Genomic DNA, 22,607 nt, shown 5'->3' with positions numbered 1-22,607 from the left:
TATTATTATTATTATTATTATTATTATTATTATTATTATTATTATAACATTTCTATGCCGCCCCTTGCCGAAACCTCGGGGCGGCTTACAACATGATAAAATACATTGAAATACAATAGTACATAAATGAATATGAAACCCTTGACTGGAGGTTGTCAAGGATTCTTGTGTCAAGCAAACCCGACCAGCAGGAGTTAGTTCAGAGTTAGACAACCCTCACATAAGCTATGGTCTGTTGTAGGGTTACATGAAGGTTGTTTTAAGACTCAAATAACTCTCACCATTGGGTTCACAAGGCACAGCAACCCCAATTGTGGGCTGCAAATTCATATTGATGGCTGGCATGTGACACAGCTCCTCAAAATTGTTTTGTGAACTACCCCAAAACTGGGTTGGATAGACTGATAGTCTGACTCAATAAAAGGCAACTTCGCATGTATTGTGTAATTCAAAGCAATTCCACTTGGATTTGGATTCATAACATATAACTAACTGCAAAAAAATGCTGCAGTAAACATCCTGATTCTTTGTGTAGTTAAATAAGAATATAAACATAAACAATTATTATTACTATTACATTAAATTTCTATACTGTTTGTAGCTGAAGCTCTCTGGGAGATTAACAACATCTAAAGTCACCCATCCAGATTTCAACCAGGTCCAGCCCTGCTTGGCTTCCAAAACTAGGCAGGCTCAGACACTCCATGCTATATAGAAGCTATACCTTTACATCTGATAGTTAAACAATGAAGAATTAATTTTTTACATCAAGATACAAGCTCTCCACCTTTGTAAAAGTTCCTATTAAAAGCATTTTGCTTGCACCTGTGACTTGCCTCCTGTTGGGGAAGTATTCCACTGCCCTGTGCTTCTTTTGTTTTCAACCTGCATTAGCACTGCTAAATGCAGTTTCCTTTTGTTAGCAAAAAAAAAAAAAAAGAACTCATACTATAATTACCTTTCCCCCTGAATGTTTATTCAATAGAGGAAGTAAATACTAATATTACTTTGTCCTGATGAGGGTAGGTTACTGGTTGGCCTAAAATATCAATCATTAAAAATACCTTTAAAGTGATTTTAATTGACAATTAATTAATTGAGCAATTATTGCTTTTATACCAATTCTTATAAAGAGCATCATTTGAAAAGAAGCATTCCCCATTCTCATACACAGGAGAAATGCCTCTTCTATAATAATACCCAATATGACATATGCAGGTGTCATCGAAACACAAAGACTGGCTGGATCTAGAACAGTCCTTCTGTTCATGGAGTGAATACCTCTGTTCATGGAAGGTACCTTTGCCCTTCATGGGTGGGGTTGCAATCCAGGGAAAGTGTCTGCTCATTCAAGGAAGTTGAATCAAGATGCTCCCACTCACAGAAAGGAAGGCCATTTTTGCTGATTCTCCTTCTTCCCTGCAGTCCCTTTCATGTGTGTGCCCACACAGACAGGTAGGTGGATGTGCAGACACACACTGCTCAGGAGTGTTGGAGGATGCTTCAGAATAGCATGGGGGTAGGTGCAGGAGGCAGCAGACTTGTGAAGGGGCAGTTATTAAAATTGAAAAACATCAAAATGGCACTCCAGAATCTGCACTGCCTTCCTATTGGTAATTTTAAAGTTGAGGTCTACAATATGCTCTTAGATAATCTAGAAGAGTATAACAGAAATAATGATAGAAGGAAATGATGACAGGCTGTTTCATGGCAAAAACTTTTGAGTTTTGCAGGTGAACAGAATTTATGGGATGAAAAGAATAGCAGTGTCTTATTTTCAAAATTTATACATGCTGTTCATTCACAGGAGTCCAAGGCAGTGAACACAACCACAAAAACCAGGAGCCGTGCAGCTAATGGGGTGGGTTAGAAATCAATCAATCAATCAATCAATCAATCAAATAAATAAATACCAAACAATTCCAATGCAAACATCATATAATTGAACATTAAAACAAGTTAACGAACAATAACTCTTTAACCAGCAAACAAAACTGAACAATCAATTCAGTTTTAAAGCATTAAATGTTAAGTTTCTAAAATATTAAACAGTTAAAAACCCTGAGCAACAGGAAACATTTTAAATTGGCACTGATAACAAAACAAAGTCTGACCCATCTCCTTTGAAAGTGCATTCCAGAGTTGGGGCATCACCACAGAAAAAAACATTTTGTAGATACATAATTTAAGTTTTCCATTTATGGTACGTGGAGAAGGACCGTCCGCCTCAAAATCTTAGTGTTAACTGATGAATGATTTAACTATGCTTGCTATTACTTTCCCCTACGTAGTGCAGTAGAAGATGCTGATTTTCAGTCTGGAATACTGTCAAAAGGTAACACAAACAGACAAACGTGTTGCTCCTCACTCAAAGCTGAGGTGCACTAGAACAGTGGTGTATAGACCATGTTTAATGGATACCCTACAGCTTTAGAGATCTTCCCCAACCCTTACCTCCCCTCCCTGCCCCTCGCCTCCTGCACCTTTTCCATTATATGTTAGGAAGATATTCTCCCACAGAGAACATTGCCTTCCATTTACTATTCACATGTGGAGAGCAGAAAGTAAGGACACCAGAGCCAGAGACATGGGGAGTGTAATACAGTCTGCATTACATGCTTCGTAGCACAAGTCCATTTGCTATTTGGAACCTGCTTCCTTCCCTCCAGCCTGCACCTAAGAGTAGTCACTTTCTTTCTATCTCCTCTACAAAAAGTTTCTGAAGGTGGGAAATCAAAGAAGCTTATTTGGAATTCTTGTTGAAAAACATGGATCATTTACTTGGGACAGATGCTCCTCATATTCATAGAAGTGCTTCAAGATGTTCTTTATTAGTACAAGGCTTTTTGAGAATTATGATGTTTGTTGAAAGTTAGTGCTAAGAATTAAAAAGTTATTTATTGTAAGCTCGTGAACTTTGGCCTCCCCTTCCAACCCAATGTAACATTTCTTCCTATTGTCCATTTTGTAAGTGATTTCCTCTAATCTAAAAGTGCATTTAACACAGAGAGTCAGAGTCAGATTAACTGGGCTGAAGGAAGTACACTTCCCTAACTCCTTCCCAGGTGGCCTCTCCAGTCCAGAAGATCAGGAACCCCTGCTGAACGGGGTGTGCTGTGGAATGGGTGGGAGGAGGAATCTCCCAGATGGCTCTTATGAACGCCTCTTCCTCTTGAGGGAAGGAGATTCTGGATCCAGCCCACAATTTGTAAGCGAGACATGAAGTCTTGCCAAAGCACTTATACAAATTCATAAAGAAGACAGGCAGGGCTGTCTGTTTGGCTTCATTCTGAAAAGCTGCCAGGTACTCAATGTCCTCCTCGTACAGTGAGTGCATTTTATCTTACTTCTCAGCCAAAGGCACCTGCAGTGGCTGACAATGAATCAGTAAACAAGACAGTCCCTGTTCACAGCCTTTGAATCTAAAAAAAGATACAATGCACAAGGAAAAAGGATGGGAGGGAAGAGTGAGTGGAATCAAGAGCCAGTGTTGCATTGTGGTTTAAGTGTTGAACTGGCATACTGGAAAAGACCTGAGGACCATTATGATCCCCAGGAGATAGTGTCTATGACCATTCGGTCCTCATAATTAGACCTCCTATCTGGGCCTTCTGTCTATATTTTTGTTCTTCAGCCTTCTCCACTGGGGACTAATTTTTCTGTGTTACTTTCCACTGTTTGGTATCAAGTAGCAATGTGCTCAGAATGAATTTCCCATAATAAGCTTGGTTTTTTATCCCCCTTTTTATTTTCATATACAAAAAGAAACATATATACAAACATCACAATATCAATAATATAACACACAAAAGCCCAGCTAATGCATAAGTAGTAAATAATACTGTGCTTCCCACCACCCAGGTGAATAAGCTTGTTAACTGATTTTATTTTCAGATAGTCCTAGATGTAATCTAAATCTAAGTAAGACTCAAGGTTGTTTAGTTAAAAGTTGCCAATTGTTTGGGTAAACTAGATATAGTCAAGAAACCAAGAGGGTAGTCCCTCAGCCAAACTGAAAGTGCTGTTTACCATCAGATAGGCCTGGTCAAGGCCAACCTCTTGGTATTAGAATGTCTAAGATGTATATGCAGTTGTCTTTCATGCTTCTCCTCCAGTTGTTGTTGTTGTTAGTCACGAAGTCGTGTCCGACCCATCGCGACCCCATGGACAACATTCCTCCAGGCCCTCCTGCCCTCCACCATCTCCCGGAGTCCACCCAAGCTCACACCAACTGCTTCAGTGACTCCATCTAGCCACCTCATTCTCTGCCGTCCTCTTCTTCTTTTGCCATCTATTGTTCCCAGCATTAGGCTCTTCTCCAGGGACTCCTTCCTTCTCATTGAGTGGCCAAAGTATTTGAGTTTCATCTTCACTATCTGGCCTCTAAAGAGCAGTCAGGGTTGATCTCCTCTAGGACTGACCAGTTTGATCGCCTTGCGGTCCCAGGGACTTGCAGGAGTCTCCTCCAGCACCACAATTCAAAGGCCTCAATTCCTCGGCGCTCAGCCTTCCTGATGGTCCAACTTTCACAGCCATACATTGCAACTGGGAAAACCATAGCCTTGACTATACGCACTTTTGTTGGTAGCCTGGTGTCTCTGCTTTTTAGTATGCTATCTAGATTTGCCATAGCTTTCCTCCCCAGGAGCAAGCGTCTTTTAATTTCTTGGCTGCAGTCCCCATCTGCAGTGATCTTGGAGCCCAGGAAAATAAAATCTGTCACTAACTCCATTTCTTCCCCATCTATTTGTCAGGAAGTTAGAGGACCGGATGCCATGATCTTAGTTTTCTTAATGTTGAGTTTTCAAGCCAACTTTTGCGCTCTCCTCCTTCACCTGCATCAAGAGGCTCTTTAGTTCCTCTTCACTTTCTGCCATTAGAGTGGTATCATCTGCATATCTGAGGTTGTTGATATTTCTCCCAGCAATCTTAATTCCAGCTGGTGATTCATCTAGCCCCGCCTTTCTCATTATGTGCTCTGTATATAAGTTAAATAGGCAGGGCGACAGTATACAGCCTTGCTGAACTCCTTTCTCAGTTTTGGCTGAGGTCTGTGCTTGGTCCAAAATCCCCCAGTTGGCTCCATGGCTGAGTGGGGATTAGAATCCAGGTTGCCTGAGTCCCAGCCCCATGCTCTTAACCACTACACCACACTAGGCCCTTTGCATAATGCCATGAGAATAAGATGGAGAGGAGGACAATCATGTAAGCCACCTGGTGCTCCTTAGAAAAAGTTTGGGGATGAAATGCAAAAAAAAAAAAAAAAAAACAGCAGGGAACACAATGATAACCAATATAAACTTATTTATCATTCTGAATGTTTGTTAAGAACTACAAGATAATAAAATACCTGACGAAGCAATCAACCTGGTTGACTCAGAAAGAATTTGAAAAGCTGACAAGCTAATGTCACATGTTTTTATGGATAAATATAGACACTACCCTAAATCAAAATATCTAGTTGCAAATATTTCAAGCTGGGCACCTTAAAAACCATAAACTGTGATTTTAAATGGATTTCTGCACTGGACTGCAGGATTTTCTTCTTTCTCACCACAAGATAAAACAACATACACAGAGAAAAGTTTCACAGAAAGAACGGCTGGTGGTCAAGATACCATTTGCTGCATAATAGCCTTGATATTCTACACTAGATTCAAGATGACAGCCCATAATAAAATGTCAATGATAGCAGGTAAGAACTCTTCAAAGGCCCACTAAAGAACCTGAAGTATGTCTACTTTCATTAGGAAAGGAAGCCATGGTTAGCTATGTCACTGGTGTGTGTATTGACATAATCCCCATGAATTCCTCATTGTGGGCCTCTGAAGTAATTTGATCCTATGCCCTGTTATTTGAAATACAAACAGCTTACAATTCTAAGCTTCCCTTCACAGCAGCAGTAGAGCCTAAGTAGAGCAACATACACTGTGCTTAAGGGAAAAAAGTTAATTAACTTATCAAGTAAATCCACATCTTGTGCCAAGATCAGTTGAATCTGGGTATCTGTATTATGCAAATGAAGCACATTTGGTAAATGCTTGTGCAATTCATTCTAGCTGCAGCTGTTCCAAATCTAAGAATTGCCTTGCTGGATTAGACCAAAGTCCATCTTACTGCAGCATTTTCTTTTCACAAAAGTGGTCAAAAAGGGGTAGATCTGCAAGCTTACAAGACTGGCATGACAGTGACTAATGCAGTTTGCCCCAAGCATCTGGTAATAATGGAAATGTGCTGCCACTGAATACAGCAGTTCTGCTGAGCTACCAGGGCTGAGAGCCCCTTGCAGATTCTCCATGGGTCTGTCTAGACATCCATTCAATTAGCCATCACATCCTTCAGTGGTAGTGAAACCCCCTAAGTTAATTTATGCATTGATATTGAATTGGAGGTGCCTTTCTTGTGCAAGTAGAGTCCTGTTCATGAGCTGCTCGGAACTTTTGAGGAGCTAACTAGTGCAGACAGGGGTAGCGCTACATGTGCATCCCTGTCTTTCAGGCCCCACCCCTTCATTCCCCAATCTCACCATGTAGACCAGGGGTGTCAAACTCGCGGCCCGCGGGCCAATTGCCGGGATGGGTGGGGGGCCCTGCAGCTTTCAAAGCGCCGGCTGCACCCGAGCCGGCCGCGGGATGAGCGGCCCACCACCACCGCGGTGGTGGAATACTTGATGCGGCCCAGCCTCACCCAGATTCTACTTCCAGCGGCCCCCAGGTAAGTTGAGTTTGAGACCCCTGAGGTAAACCAATGAGATGCAGGAACGAAGGGCACGCATGGTCCTGCCTACTCTGAGCCTTCACATGTTGCAAAGAATGACTTTCGAATCCTTCCAATTCAGCAGTGCTAAGTTGAATGAGCACACATAGCAGCTATTGATTTCAAGGTTTTGTGTTGCGATACAATTAAAGTCTTTTTTATTTTAATAAATACGTAACAAACTTTTTAAAAAAAGATTTCTTCTACTTTGGCTGTTCCAAGAATAAGAGTTGCTGACGCATTAGTTCTGTCAGCTGAGTGTAATTCAGTACAAACGATGTGCACACAATGTTCAGGGGAAAATATGGTGAATAATAATCATGCTAACTCGGAAAGCTGGCTTCTCGCTTATGATAAAAGACTATGGTAAGGTTACTACACACTGTAAAGCAGCAATTGCAAAGCCATTTATAAACTTTTTGAGGAGAAATTATCTTCCTTAAAATAAAATAAATCCTTCATATCACAATGTAAAGGAATTAGGTTTAACACAAGGAATCCTCAGGATTAACAAATGATACATGTGCCTCAGACCTCAATAAATTGGCTAAGGTCCAGTACACATAAGGAAAACAATACTGCTTATGTGATTCCACATGGGAGTATAGAAACCTGCACACAGAATACGAAGAGCTGAAGTGAGGTTGTTCTATGTTTATAGCCCTGATCTTGAATGTGGTAGATTTGTAGATGGCAGCTAGCTTAGAATCATAGAACAGTAGGGTTGGAAGAGCAAAGTAGGCCATTGGGTCCAACCCCTGCTGGTGCAGGCCAGCAGTTACACCATCCCAATGTCTGTTTTCTTCTTGAATGCCTCTAGTGTAGAAGAGCACACAACCTCACTTGGCAACTGGTTCCACTGTTGTATTGCTCTAACAGTCAGGAAGTTCTTCCTTGTGTCTAGCCTGCACCTGGTGCACAAGTTCATTGTTACAAGTCTTACAATATGGGATGATTCTTCTTCCAATGAAAGCCCATTGATTCCAGTGGAACTTACTTCCCTGTAAATTCATTTAGGAATGCACCAAATCTTGTGTCTATGAATGGAATACTGAATTCCAGAAAAGCGGGGAAGGGGGTGTGCAATCATATTAGTGCTGGCTGGGACATGCTGCAAGTTGCATTAGACATTTTTTCCATCTAATATTGCATAGAATTGTGCCTTTAGTCACCAAAGGATGTTTATTTTAAAAGCCCTGTTAATCTATTCCCCAATGTCATTCAAAGCAGTGTGCCCTTTTAGAACTGAATTTACTCATCTGATGTTTTTCAACTTAAGGACGTAATTGAGATGCATATTTATAATAATGTCCTTAAAAGGGGTGTGGAGGAAGCAAGGCTACCATTACTGCACTTTCACAGATGTTGTGCAGGAACTTGAAAGAGTCAAATTTCACAAATATACTGTCCCGGTTAAACAGAGCCTCTATTTACAGTCACAAATCCACATTCCACTGGAGAAGGTAAAGAAGCTTAATGCCAAGGCTAGTACAGATAGAAAGGCTATCTTTAAGCATTTTTATATAATACAGAAGGTTTCCCCAATTTCAGAAAAACATGTGCTTCAGGAAATGAGCAGGGATTCCTAGCCAAGCTGCCAACCTTATAAGAAAAGTCTCCTTTAAAATAAATAAATAAAACACTGCCATAGTATGTTCTTGCTTCCAAGTATAAGGTCTGGCTGAGCTTTACTGCGAGGGAGAGAGAAAAGATAATCTATGCATATTAATGCTTTGTTGTATTTGTGTTTGGGAACAGTTGCCTTTGGTTCTACAGATTACCTTGTTCTCCCCTCTTCTCTCCTCAGTTTACTTGAGGTGGAAGGCTTGTGGCTGTACTTTGTCGCTTATCTTACACAAAATAAACAGAACAATCTGGAGCTAATTTAAGTGGTTTACCATATCAGGATATGGCTGGGAAAGACTTTAAAGGGGGCGGGGAGGGAGGGGAGAGGGAAGCTCAATGCAAACAATGGCTCTGTGAAGCCGAACAGCAGTGAGCACAGGAAGGCTCCGCAGACAGCCTGGCAGACAGCTGTCAGCCATTCCAATAACAATTCCTGCAGCCAATGAAAACTGGCCAGCATCTAAGCTCCCAAACCAACCCAGGAACCCCAACAATAAAAACAAAGGATTAGACATTTCAGCATTAGTGGCATGAGTGTCACACTCATAATTCCGCATCAGGGATATTTCAACCGCACGTGGCTTTCCCCTGCCCCAACAATGATTCACAAATAAAGAGCAGCTGCAAATAAGGCCCATATCTGCAAAATATAGGTCACAACCCAACAAGCTGGTTTTGTTTAGTGCAAATTATAACCTACATTGAACAATCAGGCCAGTTTACATCTGCTTTATTTTTATTATTTTTTTTATTTTTATATCCTACCTTGTTTCCCCCAAAGAAGCCCATGTGCTTAATCCCCCTTGCTGTTTTGTCCTTACAAAAACAACCCTGTGAGGTAAGTTAGGCTGAAAGTCAATGACTGACCCAAAACCATTCAGAAAAGCTTCATAGCCTAGTGGCAACTAGAATCTGGACCCCCAAGTCCCAGTCCAACAGTCTAAGCTTTCCTCTTCTCTGATGCTAGGCCAACACATATTAAAACCATTTTTAAAAACAGTGATATGAAACAAAGTAAGAATGTGAGTCCAATTTTCTACAACAAATTGGAAGAGGAAAAATGGTAATTATTTTTTAGAATGAAATTATTTTCTTGTATGACTTCAAGTTGAGCATTTTGTACTTTATGGCTCCAAAACATTATGAAACTACTCCACTTCTCAACAGAATAATTATTGGCCAGCCTGCCTTCTTTTCCTCTGATTGTTATCGGTAAACTTTGTCTAATATGCTACATCCCAGTCTCTTAACTGGTTTGTGATTTTTCCATTTGTATTTTATGGCCATCAATACTGCTATTAACAAACAGATAATAATTTCCGTATCACCAGGAAGAACTACAGAATTCACATAACAGAATGATGCAATCAATGGATCTAGTAGTAAAATATAACCTTGATTTCATGAAGAACCAAATTTGACAATTATATAATCCTAGAATTTTCCAATAAATATGATATATAGCTGCCCCTGGAATTAACAAATTCCTGCAGCCAGAATTAACACCTGTATAAATACAGCTTAGTTGAAAATGGGCTGTGTATCATCAGAATGAAACCTAATAACTCTGCTTAAGATAAAGATATCCGGGACATATACTTCTACTCCAACCACTAAATTCTCTCTGTTATTTCCTTCCCTAAGTCCCTTTCCCTGTTTTTCCTGTTATGCACTCATTCCTATACCTAAATTAGTAACAGTTCCATTTACCCTACTCAAATCTCCTCTTAACTGGATGCTGGAACTGTTCACTATAAGGTGTAAGATTTTATGATATTCATGTCCCTTTTACTGCAAACACCAAAATATGTCCTTAAGAGATGTTAAGATACTTCTCTGTTCCAAGAGCAAAGATTAATTCTGAGCATACCACATTTTCATATCACACAAACTGGCTGCACAAAAGCAGAGATTTAACCTGTCTGAAGGGAAAGTGGCTGCGTTTTCCAGTCCATTCCAAACTGAGGTCCTGCTCATTGAATGCCCCCCCCCCATTTCCTCCTGTGTGGAATGCCCCCCATTTCCTCCTGTATGCTTCTATGCTCTCCAGTGGTGTTCTTTGCAGTAAGGTGTGTGTGTGGGAGAGGGGCTGGAATGGCAGCTGGGGACTGAAATTTGGCAGGAGACCAGAACAGTGCTTGACCTGAATCCAGAACATAATCTGAACTGGGGGCCAGGGCTGGTGTGAGAATCCAGTGGGCTGTTGACATAGTGCCACTGATGGGCTTCTGCCACCCCCACAAATGAACCCACCCTCCCCTCTAGATGGTTTTCTTTAAAAGTTGACAGGGGGAGCACTGCAATTCCCATCTAGTTAACCAGCTTCCTTTTCCTCACCCCAGCAACTAAGTACCCAGCTCAGGCTGTAGACTTCTGAATATATTTTTTTTAAACTTATTTTAAGTAGCAGCAATCTGAACCAATCCAAAGCTGCTTTTGTGTGGGTCTTGGCCAATAAGGGCATACCACATGCATAAATACTTTGCTGTGCCCTTATTACACAGGCTCATTCCCAAAGCAGGGTCTGATTGCTTTGAATTATTGTTACATTTTTAAAAATCTTTAATATGGGTTATTCAGCATTTCAGCCAAAGGGAAAAGGGTAACAAATGTGGCAGATGAACCTTTGTGAGCCTCTAGATTGTTGGCAGCTGCCTGTCCATACTAATTGCCTTCACTGCCTTTTCTTCAAAATAAAAGTTGCCAGTTCTAGCATGCCTTCTTGCTCTCTATGTAAAGGCTGTGGAACTACCTGCCAGGAGTGACTAGGATGTGAGCATATGGCCTATAAACCAATCTGTTTTTTAATTGGTTGCTGCTGTTTATTTCTTTTATTAGTTCTGCTTTTGATTTTTAAAAATGTATATTATATTTTAATTAAGTCATTGCTTTTATTGTTAGTCACCTTGACTGCCATCCTATGGCAGGAATATTAACATTTATTTATAATATTTTTATCCTTTTTCTTTCAGGGAACTCAAGGCAGTTTAGAGTTTAAAGCTAAAGAACCTTAAGAATGGCTGCCCACAAACAGCACCAGCCTGGTAGACTGCACATGCAGGCATCACCCACCTGGTCAGAATGAGATGTGCTGTATTTGTTTTCATAATAATTATAAGTATGTATGTATGTGCATGCTTATGAATCAGCTTATATAAATTTATGGCAACTGCTGTCCTCCTTCTGGTGATAATTTTCTCTTTTTTAACTATTCATAAGTGGCCACCCTAGCAATGTCTTTTTTTAAACATTGGAAAAAGTGTATGCTGTGAAACACATTCTGGTGTTATCCTAAATACTATCCTGGTTTCTGAGGGTGAATTCTATTACTGCAATTAAAATGAAGGCAAAGAAGAAAACAATAACATGTGTGGAGAGAACCTGAGAGTGGACAAGCCTTTTGCTCAATTATTGCAACATTGGGTGCAGAGAAGCATTGTACCAATGAGGTCTGGCTTAAACCATGAGACCTGATTAATCAAATAAGAACACAATCTGGTTCTGAGTAGTGGTGACAGATTGGCTTGTTCCATGTCAAGAAAAAGACAGGCTATTAATTAACTAGAAAATCATTTGTCAGTTTTAAAATCTCAGCAGGCTTGTAGCAAGTCCCAACATTCTACTTTCTCATTCCACACAATCTGAGACAATCTGAGAAATTACACAGAACACCCTATGATGAAAAGTTCAACATATACAAATTAAGAAAATAACTTCTCAGGGAATTATTAAACTTAGTATTATTTATTATTAAGCAAAAATTAACATAGGAAAAATAATCTGGCAAAAGGACGCACCAAACTTAATGTTTATTAATAAAACTGTAGAGAGGATGGCCATCTCTAAAAGTGTAGAAATGAAGTCAACAAACATATATTCTATACACAATGGGTTGAATCCAAACTGTTCTTCCATCAGCAGGAGAGTCTCCTAAGCAGATGCCCACTCAGGATGTGCCTGCTGCCAGAACAACAGAAAAGGGGCAATTTTCAGCAATTTCCTACTCCCCAGCATCGCAGCCGCCTTCCCACAATATTGGGTCCCTCAATTCTCTTTAATAAATTTGCCAGAGCACAGGGTGAAACCTCCTTCTCCCATGGGGATTCCTCTGCTGGATCAGAAACCTTCTGGGGATGGAAGGAATACTTCAGCACATGAGAGGCAAATTTTGGATTAAACCCAAAAGGTTCTAAATCAGTGGGCTCTACTTTGGTTATTTGTCAACAAAACAAGCAAACGAGCCATGCACTTAATAGTGAAGCTGCTTTCTCAGGTTGTTTGACCCTGTGGCTTTTCTTAATTCTCAAGGATCATGGGACCATTTTCTTCCCCATGCTCACTTTTCTTGTGTAATTTAAACATAAGTAGATCTACAACCCAGTCCTTCTAGGACATTGTCCCCTGCATGGTAATGCCATATATGATGAAACAGCATACTGTGCACCCAACAGACAATCATTGTGGGATGTTCTCAACTCCTCCTCCTTCTCCCTCACTCCTGTCCAGTATATGAGAAGTCCCTACAGCAAGATGGGTCTCCTCTTCTCCCACAGCACTACCTTCCCCTTTGTACTTTCCATTCCTCCCCCTTCTCCCCCTTTATTTTTCAGGAAGGACTTTCACAGTCTCAGATTTGACAGTGAGCAGCAGCCCCTTCAAAGTACTGAAGCAACATATTGGATGGGTTGTCACCAGTTCATCACATCCCCCTTTTAAAAGAAAGCTCTGCAAATGTTCTTGAATATTTTTGAAGCATTTTGAGTCTAACTTGGGCAAGGGTGCACCTGTAGAGATCCAAACTGGGCAATGTCCTGGGAAGTGTCTGCTCTTAAAGTGCAGCAGACACCCACAATGGGCAGAAAAGGCTGCCAAGACCTTCCTTTTTTCTTTTTTCCTCTTGGCAGCTGTCAGAAGAAATCAGAGCTGCAAATGATCTTTGTTCACAAAATGATGAGGGCAGGAGATCACCCATTTATGGCAAGATTCTCTAGAGTTGTTTTTCCAGATGGTCACATTTCTTGAGATTCTAGAGCACAGAGGTTTGATAGCTAACAGGCAAGACTTTTGTTCTCTTATAAGCATTTTTCTTGACAGGGCTATGCAGAATTTTTTGACAGGGACATAAGCAAGCATGAAAAAAACCCTTTCATATTGCAGGGCACTTTTTAAAAAATACCAGCCTTACTTTGCATATTCATCCTTGGTTTGCTCTTACCTCTTGAAGTAACTTCCCACTCTGCTCTAATCTCACTTAGTCCCACAATACAAGAAAAGATATTGTAGAATAAACTGAAATCATCTTGTGGGAAGTCTAAAAATATGGCAATCCTTACCTTATCAGCAGTAAGCACAAGGGAACCCCCTGCCTGATAAGGCATTGGAGAACTGGCAGCAGTGTGCTAGATGGAACAACAATCTCTATCTGTAAGAATCCACTTTCATTTTTAGACTAATTTTGATCCAGAGTAATATGGAAATAAATTAATATGCCAGCATCAAGAGGCATACTGCATTTGGAATCCCTTCATGGTAAAAGAAGCCAAGTCAATCTGACAAGTCTGAAGTTTAGCTATCTATATTAGGAACAATCAAAGGGAGACTAAATATGTCAAGAATTATGCAGGGCGGTGCCAATATGGAATGTCTGAAACGTTTACTTATTAAAAAGGCATGAGGTTGTAGACGGAATTTAAGCAGGGGGCAAGCTGACAAGCAGTTCAAGCTGGTCTTCTGTACACTTCAGTTTGGATGAAGCATTTAGAACTAACTGCCAAAGATAGCAATAAAGGCATGCCATTTATTTTTCATTATTAGTTTTTAAATTGTGTGGGTGAATCCTTCCAGAGCTTATGAAAGAGAATGATTAACTGTATTTACTACAACTATGCTGCCTCTATGAAAGCTTCGATTCATAGCTCAACTAAGCCAGTTAATTTCTGACCTCTGGCATTCCCACTGAACTCGACCCCTGAACTTGTACACTGGAGAATTTAAAGCATGCTCTCTTTGTTGTGTGTGTCTCTGAGTATGCAACACACACGCGCGCACACGCACACACTTCCATTCCTGTCTATAAAGGATCAAATCTGGGGCAAAATACATTCTTCTCTTAGGTTCACTTCTTTACAATCCCACAATGTTGGACATTTTAAAAATACATCAAAGATCAACGCTGCATACAAGCAGCTCAAGGTATGCATCTGCAACTAATTCTGCCCTCAGTTTGAACTCCAAAGTCTCTCCCCATATTATCTGTTTAAACTTAATTTATCATTTCAAAACTTAATCTGGTGCATGTTGTGAAACAACATGGCCCTCTCTAGGGGCAAAAAACTGCTATTTGTATTGTTCCAGGCATGTATCAACCAATTTCTGACTAGCAATGAATGAGTGAAAACACAGCTACAATTCTGTCATTTGCAAAACAAACAGAAACAAATTTACTTATGTACAGCTTTTTTGCACCATTACATCAAAGTAGTAAAATAGATTTTACAGCTTAAATTTATCAATGATGATGATGATAGACTTAGAAAGTTAACACACGTACCTGTTCTTCATTTAAATTTGCAAATAAAACTTTGTGTTGTAGTTATTTTAAAATATCACCTTAATTTGTCTTATTATGCTAGGCATTTCTCTTGGCTTTATTCAATAGAACCATGCATTTATTTAGATTAACAGCCCACTCAGTCCTGAGTACTCGGAGGCACATAACAAAAATGACCTGATATAACAAAAGAAAACTTCTATCAGAAGAACTTTAGTTCAGTAACAAAAGTTACTGATATTCTCTTTAGGTGGTTTATTGTTGGGTGACCTGATGCATTATTTAGCCCTGAAACACCCCAGTGCTTCAGGTTCACATCTCATACTCAGTGACCCATGAATGAGCCAATTGTGGGCAACTGATTAAAGCGGAAGTGCCTGCTATGCTACAGGCAGTGTGCCCACTCGCTCCCAGACAGTCATGGGCTGTTGTAAAATGCAAACTGGGTTAGGGCCATTATATAGTTAAGAGCTGCCCTCAGGAAATCCCATATATTGTAGTGAAGCACACGACAATTCCTATTTTACTTTAGCCATAAGGTGACCATAGGGTACCCATAGGATTCCCACAACCTTGCCCTACCGCACCTGAAATATAGGATGATAATGTATTGTAGCCAATGTTAGCTTTACTTGGAGCTGGCCCATTGAAAGGAAGGGGCTTACCTTAGGATAGGCCAACAATATTGGCCTGCCTTATAAAACTATTGTGAAGATTAAGATGCTGCCTGTGTTTGCATGCCACACTAAGCCATTCTGTGAAGATGCCATGCAGTAGGGTTATAAATAAATTTAACTAAATAATTCGCAAAACAGCCCACCGTGTGCCTCTCAGACAGTCAGGCTCACTGCTGCTTGTTCCCCCTCAGTCCTCTGGCCAGTATCCCAGAGCCCTTTGCAGCCAGTTCTGCTCCAAGTGGATTCCTAATGAGTCACAGGTCCATGTGAGACTACAGGAAATGCCTTTACATATCCCCCTTCCATTTTTTCCTCACAACAAGTGAGGTAGGATGGTGGAGTGATAGTGAATTGCCCAAGGTTGCCCAGTGAACTTCAGTATTGATATGAATCTGACAGTCTAAATATACCACAGCCTTTCCTGTTGTCAACAGAACCAAGCACTTTCCAGCCCCACAACTACCAGAAAAAAGCCCTACACACACACAAAAAAAGCTCTACATGAAGTATCTCTAGGGATAGCCTGCTATCCTTGTTTGTTTCGTTGCTCTTGGAACACTGCAATAAAGGCTGAGGAAGTAGTAGTAGTAATAGTAAAGAAAAGAAGAAGAAAAGAAATAAAGCTGTGATACTTTAAATCAAAGGGAAATTAACAGAGTAATATGAACCATTGTGGAAATGCATGAGTGTGTCCACTCATTCTAACTCAATTCTCAAAAGATAAGGCCTACTGCAAATCTTGTGGCGCCCTCTTCTGGCATTTTTAAGGTAGGACAGAAACTGTCTTATTTTGTATCTGTGTCTACAGCAACTGCATCAATTGAATTTCTGCCTATCAAGCAGTTGCTAAAGTCTCAACACTTTTTGTCAGGTGACAATCTTTCTTATGCTTCCTTGCGGTTCCAGGTTAGGTTTGGCACTAAAACAGCTGTAGGGAAAGCAATTCCAGAACACAGAGAGAGGTGAAAACTGGTACACTATTTTATGCATCATTCTACTACTTAGGCTAATACAACATTACTAAACCAATGGACCATCTAGTGTTGCAAGAACAAAGTTCGCATAGTTATTTTATTTTTTTCAAAAACAAAATTGGGGTTCTTAAAATTGTCTGAAAGGGGCATTTAAAAACATCTTGCCTTCTGATAGAATAATATATCAATGCTCAGACAGTATTACCTTGCTTGTAGATTCTGCTAGTCTGTTTTAAAGCTCACTGGGTATCCCTTTGGCTATTTTACAAGACCCTTCAAAATGTCTTTTCCTGCCAACTAGCATATTCTCAGGACACATTTAGGCCAAAATTTCTTATGTAGAAATGGAAAGCCACCATATTTTCCTTCATTATTACACTTTAGGAAGTGAAACTGAGCATGCAATCCCATACATGCCAGTGCACTGTCTTCACTGTCTTGATTGCATGTCATGACAGCAATTCTGGAGATGAATGAAGTGTGCTAGCTGCACACTTGGCAGTTCTGCTTTCAATGAACAAGTCCAGAATTCCCCATACCTATGTTACTTTGTAAGGTGAAAACATGGAACAATGGGTTGCTTATGGGTTAAACATTCCAGAGTTAACCCAATAATTACCTGTTTCTTTTTGTTGCTTCTGAGTTTCCCATGCAATTTCTGGGACACAGTAGCTGTTGCTACGATGTGTAAAGTTCTCAGTTTAATTGGGTTTAACTTCAATGTAAGCGGGCATTGGATTGCAGCCTCAGTTGGTCAGTTTTCCCATAACTATAGAGTCCATTATTAACAAAGGAATAAAATCCATCACTGCCGTCACTTAAACATATTATTCAACCATACATCAAAGTGCAACAGTATGGTAGAATTTGTTTTGATAAAGGGTTTCACCATGTCAATATTGTAAATGTGTATACCAAGAAAGCATTCCAAGATTTCATCATACACACTTTTTTCCCCTGCAAAGATATTCACTGACACCAGAAAAAACAGTGTACAGCATCATGTATGAAGACTGTGGTGATTTTTATTTTACCACATCTATGTACATTAAAAAGCCATGGCAAGCAGCAGTTTCTTAATTCATTTACCAGCAGTAATACAGAAAGAGCTACAACAATCTAGATGCTATGACTGTGTACAATGAGTATGTTTTATTGCATAATGTTAACCATTTCAAGTGTTTTGGAAAAGCAGTTTCAACCTGCTTCATTAGGGTTGTATGAATCAGTCCCAAGAAACTGTCAGTCTATACAGAGATTTCAGCAGCAAAGTAGAATTAATTGCAGTAGTATTTATCAACGTTAAATACACTGATTGCTGCAAATGCACTATCATATCAGGACTACATCAAAGCAACTTCAATTTCTGCAGATGTCATGCTGAGGAAAGAGGCAGTTATGTTCTTTCATTGCAGAGTCAAACTGGCATAGCCTTAACTCAGTATTATCCTTTACTCTCAACTCTTAAGAGGATCCAAGGCACTGAGCTGGTTCACATGAGGCACAGTTTAAGCTGTAATTCATGCTGGGTACCATTTGCCTAATAACCTACTCAGGTACAGCTTGTCATGTTCTCTAGACTTGACAGCATGGTTTGCTGAAGGGGGAAACAACCCTCAAGCAACTCAACAGTGGTCCCTGATTTATTTGAGCCTTATTCCCCTCCAACAATTCTTGCCAACATAAGGCATGTTAAGGCAAGTGATTAGACAGATGATGTCCAGTATGTACCACAGCTTAAACAGGCCACCATGCCTTGTTTGACCCATGATGATCATGCAAATTGGCTTACAGAAGTCAAATTACTGTATTATCTTAGGAAGTGATGCTTACAGAATTCTGCCCAATAGCATTTCTCCCCAAGATCAGAGTGGGCAACCTGTGATCCAACAGATATTGTTGGTCTGCAACTCCTATCAGACACAGTCAACATGGCCAATTGTTGGGGTGATGGGAATTGCAGTGCTCCTTCTGAAGAGCCACAGGTTGCCAAACGCTGCCCTAGATCGTAGGGCTCTAAATTAATGATCTTGTTCAGGAATGGTGCCAATGTACTAGCAATCTGCCATGTCCTGGACTGTGATCTACACAGGTATATTATGCTGTACTCTTCCATTCACATCTTCTCTTTCCTTACAGATTGCTGCTCAATGATGGCACATATACATATTGATTAGACCACAGTTCAAAAAAGAATGTGGAAATAATTAGCTGATCACACCACATTACTATCTAATCTAATGGACCTATGTACTGATGCACATCAATAGCATTAGAAAGGAAGAGGGCAAGGGAAGGAGTGAATAATTGAAAGTTGTGGGAAACTATACCAACTTGGGGGTTAATTCTGGAAATATTCCAAGTCATCCAGACGGGAGGCAGATCAGAACACAGAGCAGGGTCAGTATAGAAATATAAAGGAATGGTGCAGAATGGAGGAAAGCTGCTTGTCCTAATGTTATGATGCACAATCCATTCACTTCAGAAATTAGGGCTAAATTATTAAACCAACAGAAAGGTCACACATCTGGCCTCTGCCACTGACTATGGAACCAAGGGTTGCTAGGAGACTTTGTTCCCTACCTCTCAGGAAAAGCAAGGCACTAAGGAAAGATCAGCTTAGTCTCATCCATCCATCAAAGAAGGAACAACAGTTCTAAGGAGGAATTCCCAAATTATACCCATGCTTTGTAACCAAAAACTATTCCTACTGGCCAACAAGAATAAATGTGTCTTTGAACACATGGAGAATGCCTTTCCTTTTCCATCCAGCAAGTGGCAACTTGTCCCTTCCCACATAATTAAGAAGAGGTAACAGTGTAGGTAGCATTTCTATTGCTCTCTGATAATTAGTTCAATATGCAAGACAACATGCTACTATGTACATACTAATATATGCATTCTTACCTGTTGAAAATATGAGAATAGTGTTGTCCCAGAGTCCATGCCGCTCCAGGGCCATAGTGATATTTCCTACAGCTTCATCCATAATAGATACCATTCCCGCATATTTACGCCTCTTTTCATCTTTGATAAAATAATATGGTTCTGTGTATTTCTCAGGTACTTGAAGAGGGTCATGGACAGATTGCAGAGCAAGATAGAGAAAGAGAGGCTATAGTGCATACATGCACACATGTGAGCAAGAGAGAGAGAGAGAGAGAGAGAGAGAGAGAGAGAGAGAGAGAGAGCACAGTGTTTAAATGCAAGAATCAAAAGAATGACTGATCAACTTGCATTTGCAACTACAGCCTTCCTTATGTCTTGAGTTGCCAAGGATAAGGAACATTTCAGAGAAAGCCTTTCCATCTGTATTTTCGGCAGGTTCTAACAGTGGGTATGTGCCAGGCTAGGGAGGCCCTCTCAAAGGAATTCAGATGGGTGGTTACTAAGAAAAATGCCTTCCTTGTGGTGCCGTCCTAGCAATGGAATGAACTCTGTAGTGAAGCTCACCTGACACTTGCACTATCCTTTCATAACACCAGATGAAGTTCATATTGTCACAGAAATTTATGTCTCAATCTGTTTCAAATCCCATCCTGTACATTCAATCCTTGCACTGCTGCTGGCTGTTTTTAATTACATTTTTCTTGTTACATATTTTATCTGCTATTGTGAACCACCCAGAGAGCTTCAGCTACTGGGCACTATAGAATAATTATTATTATAAGTATTATCATTTTAATAATTTTAATAATTATTATTTATTATTAAAATAATAATAATAATTCCTACTTTGTTTTACTTCTATTTCATACCACAATTTTAAACATTTTGAAATATATACTGTATTTTTATAGCATAGTATACCAGTAGAGTTGGAAGAAGCTTATAAGGCCATCATGTCCAACCCCTTCTCCACTTCACCTATGTAGTTACCCATCTGGCTGCAGGCCAGCTTAGCAAAGGTGATTCAACATGCTAGCTTGATGGATAACTACGGCAGGCAGGCTTAAATGGTTTTTAAAGTGTTGTGAACTGCCCAGAAAGCGCCAGCTGTTGGATGGTACAGAAAATGTTAATTAAATTCAACTTGTTTTGATTAGCAAAGTCTGCAGCAATTTAGAATCGGGCACACTAGCTATTGAATTAGAAGAATACAACGCATGCTATGTTGGTGTTGCATGTACTTATGACTGTCCATGAAGGAAATGAAAAGAGCTGAAACATGAGCAATATAGTATATTACCTTGTACTGAGCCAAACCATTTGTCCATTTAGACCAGTGCCATGAACACTAACTGGCAGCAGCTCTCCAGGACTCAAGCTGGAGTTTTTCCAGCCCTACCTGGGGATTAAACCTAGGACCTTCAGCATGGAAAGCACCTGCTTTGCCAGTCAGTTATGACCCTTCCTTGAGGTTCTTGCCATTTCATGTTCACAACAACCTGGGAAAAATCTAAGACTTAGAACCAATTTGCAATTAACAACCCATAGTTTATTATGGCTGCATGGCAGCGAGCAAGGATACTACCTCCTGCTTGCTTCTTCCTTACAATCAAACATAGAAACATATCCTGTTCCTGGGTTGTTATTGTTACATCTAAACAAAGCATTAAGGCGTTAACCCGGAATTAACTCAACAACAAACCATAGGTGATTGCTGGGTTAAATTCTAGGTTGTTTGACTTCAGTTCTAGGTTCACATGTAACCACAACAACCAAGCAACAGGATGTTCATGGATTTTTGATTGAACGCTGTAAGAGCTTTGGTCTAACATATGCTGGCACATTTGGCTCCAACTTCCTTTGCACCTTGGTGCATCACCTTTTGCCTTCATCCCAACTTATTACCGGCATGTGGCCTCTGAAAGCTTCTCTGAAAATGGGATTAGACAGATTCAGAAGTTTGTCTAACATTAAATGCAGTTTGGGAGGAATTAGAGGGGGAAAATATCTTTTGTTCCTCCCAACCTGTCATGCTCTAGCTGGCAAGACTTAGGGTGGACTGATCAGAATCTTTCACTGATCAGAAAAGATTGCACCGTACCAGTAATTAAAGACCTGAATGCTTCACTGATGTACCTAGGTATATGTTCTTATCATAAAGGGCCAATTAACTTATAACTAAGCATATAATGGGACTGCAGGTGGCACAGTGGTTTAAACTGCTGTGCTGCTGGGCTGGTTGATCGAAAGGTCACCGGTTCAAATCTGCACAACGGGGTGAGTTCCTGTTGCTCCATCCCAGCTCCTGCCAACCTTGCAGTTCGAAAGCATGCAAATGCAAGTAGATAAAAAGGTACCACTTCGGTGGGCAAGCAACAGCGTTCCGTGCACTTCGGTGTTTAGTCATGCCAACAACATGACCACAGAGACTGTCTGCGGACTAACGCTGGCTCCCTTGGCTAGGAAACGGAGATGAGCACCGCCCCCTAGAGTTAGGCATGACTGGACATAACGTCAAGGGGAAACCTTTACCTTTACCATTTTAAGCATATAATAGTAGCACAATGTTTCATCCTGTTTGACCAGAAATGCATTAAAATGTAACTTGATCTTCTAGAAAAGAGAGACAATTTGTACCTTTTCTTTTTCGTGATTTGCTATAAGATCCAGAGCTCTTTTTGTAAATATATTAGCAGAGTACATGTTTTTAAATCCATCTGCAATTTCTTCTCCCTCTCGAAGATCAAGGGCACAACGGGTTACATTCTTGGATATAATGTGCACGCAGCGCTCATGAGAATAGTAATCTTCACTTCCAAGAAGGTAACCTAGAACAAGAAAAAGGAAAAAGAGATTGCGCATACCACCAATTCAGAAGCGGACTTAAAAGTAAAAATCAAAGCTGGATTCACAGGTCACTTTCAGAAATTTGCCTGGACAGGATTCTTTTAATACACCAAAGGAAATTAAAAAAAAAAACCAATTTGGCAATATATTTCATTTCAAGTATTGAAAGAAACACAGCAAAATATTAACATACACACTCTTGCTAAAGTTTAAAAACAGTTCAACGAGGTTCTCAAAACTGGCAAACATATCACAGATACTGAAATTGATATTATAGCATGTCAGAAG

At 40.2% G+C, this 22,607-nt stretch overlaps 1 protein-coding gene across 3 annotated transcripts in view; it reads right to left on the bottom strand.

The window, feature by feature from the left end:
• ARSB (arylsulfatase B) overlaps positions 1-22,607 on the bottom strand; it is a 78,812-nt gene that overhangs the window by 39,898 nt on the left and 16,307 nt on the right. For all 3 annotated transcript variants that reach the window (XR_006416293.1, XR_006416292.1, XM_044446377.1), the window contains exons 3-4: positions 22,110-22,300; positions 19,491-19,698 (exon numbers count right to left, since the gene is read on the bottom strand). Coding sequence is in view for 1 of the 3 variants with exons in the window: in XM_044446377.1 (XP_044302312.1) it covers positions 19,491-19,698; positions 22,110-22,300 (399 nt within the window). In the remaining 2 variants the exon portion in view is untranslated. The remainder of the gene's footprint in view (positions 1-19,490; positions 19,699-22,109; positions 22,301-22,607) is intronic.

This window comes from Varanus komodoensis, unplaced genomic scaffold (assembly GCF_004798865.1).
Source record: "Varanus komodoensis strain SLA01 unplaced genomic scaffold, ASM479886v1 scaffold5, whole genome shotgun sequence".
Lineage (NCBI taxonomy): Eukaryota > Metazoa > Chordata > Lepidosauria > Squamata > Varanidae > Varanus > Varanus komodoensis.
This window is presented reverse-complemented; position numbering and strand designations above follow the sequence as displayed.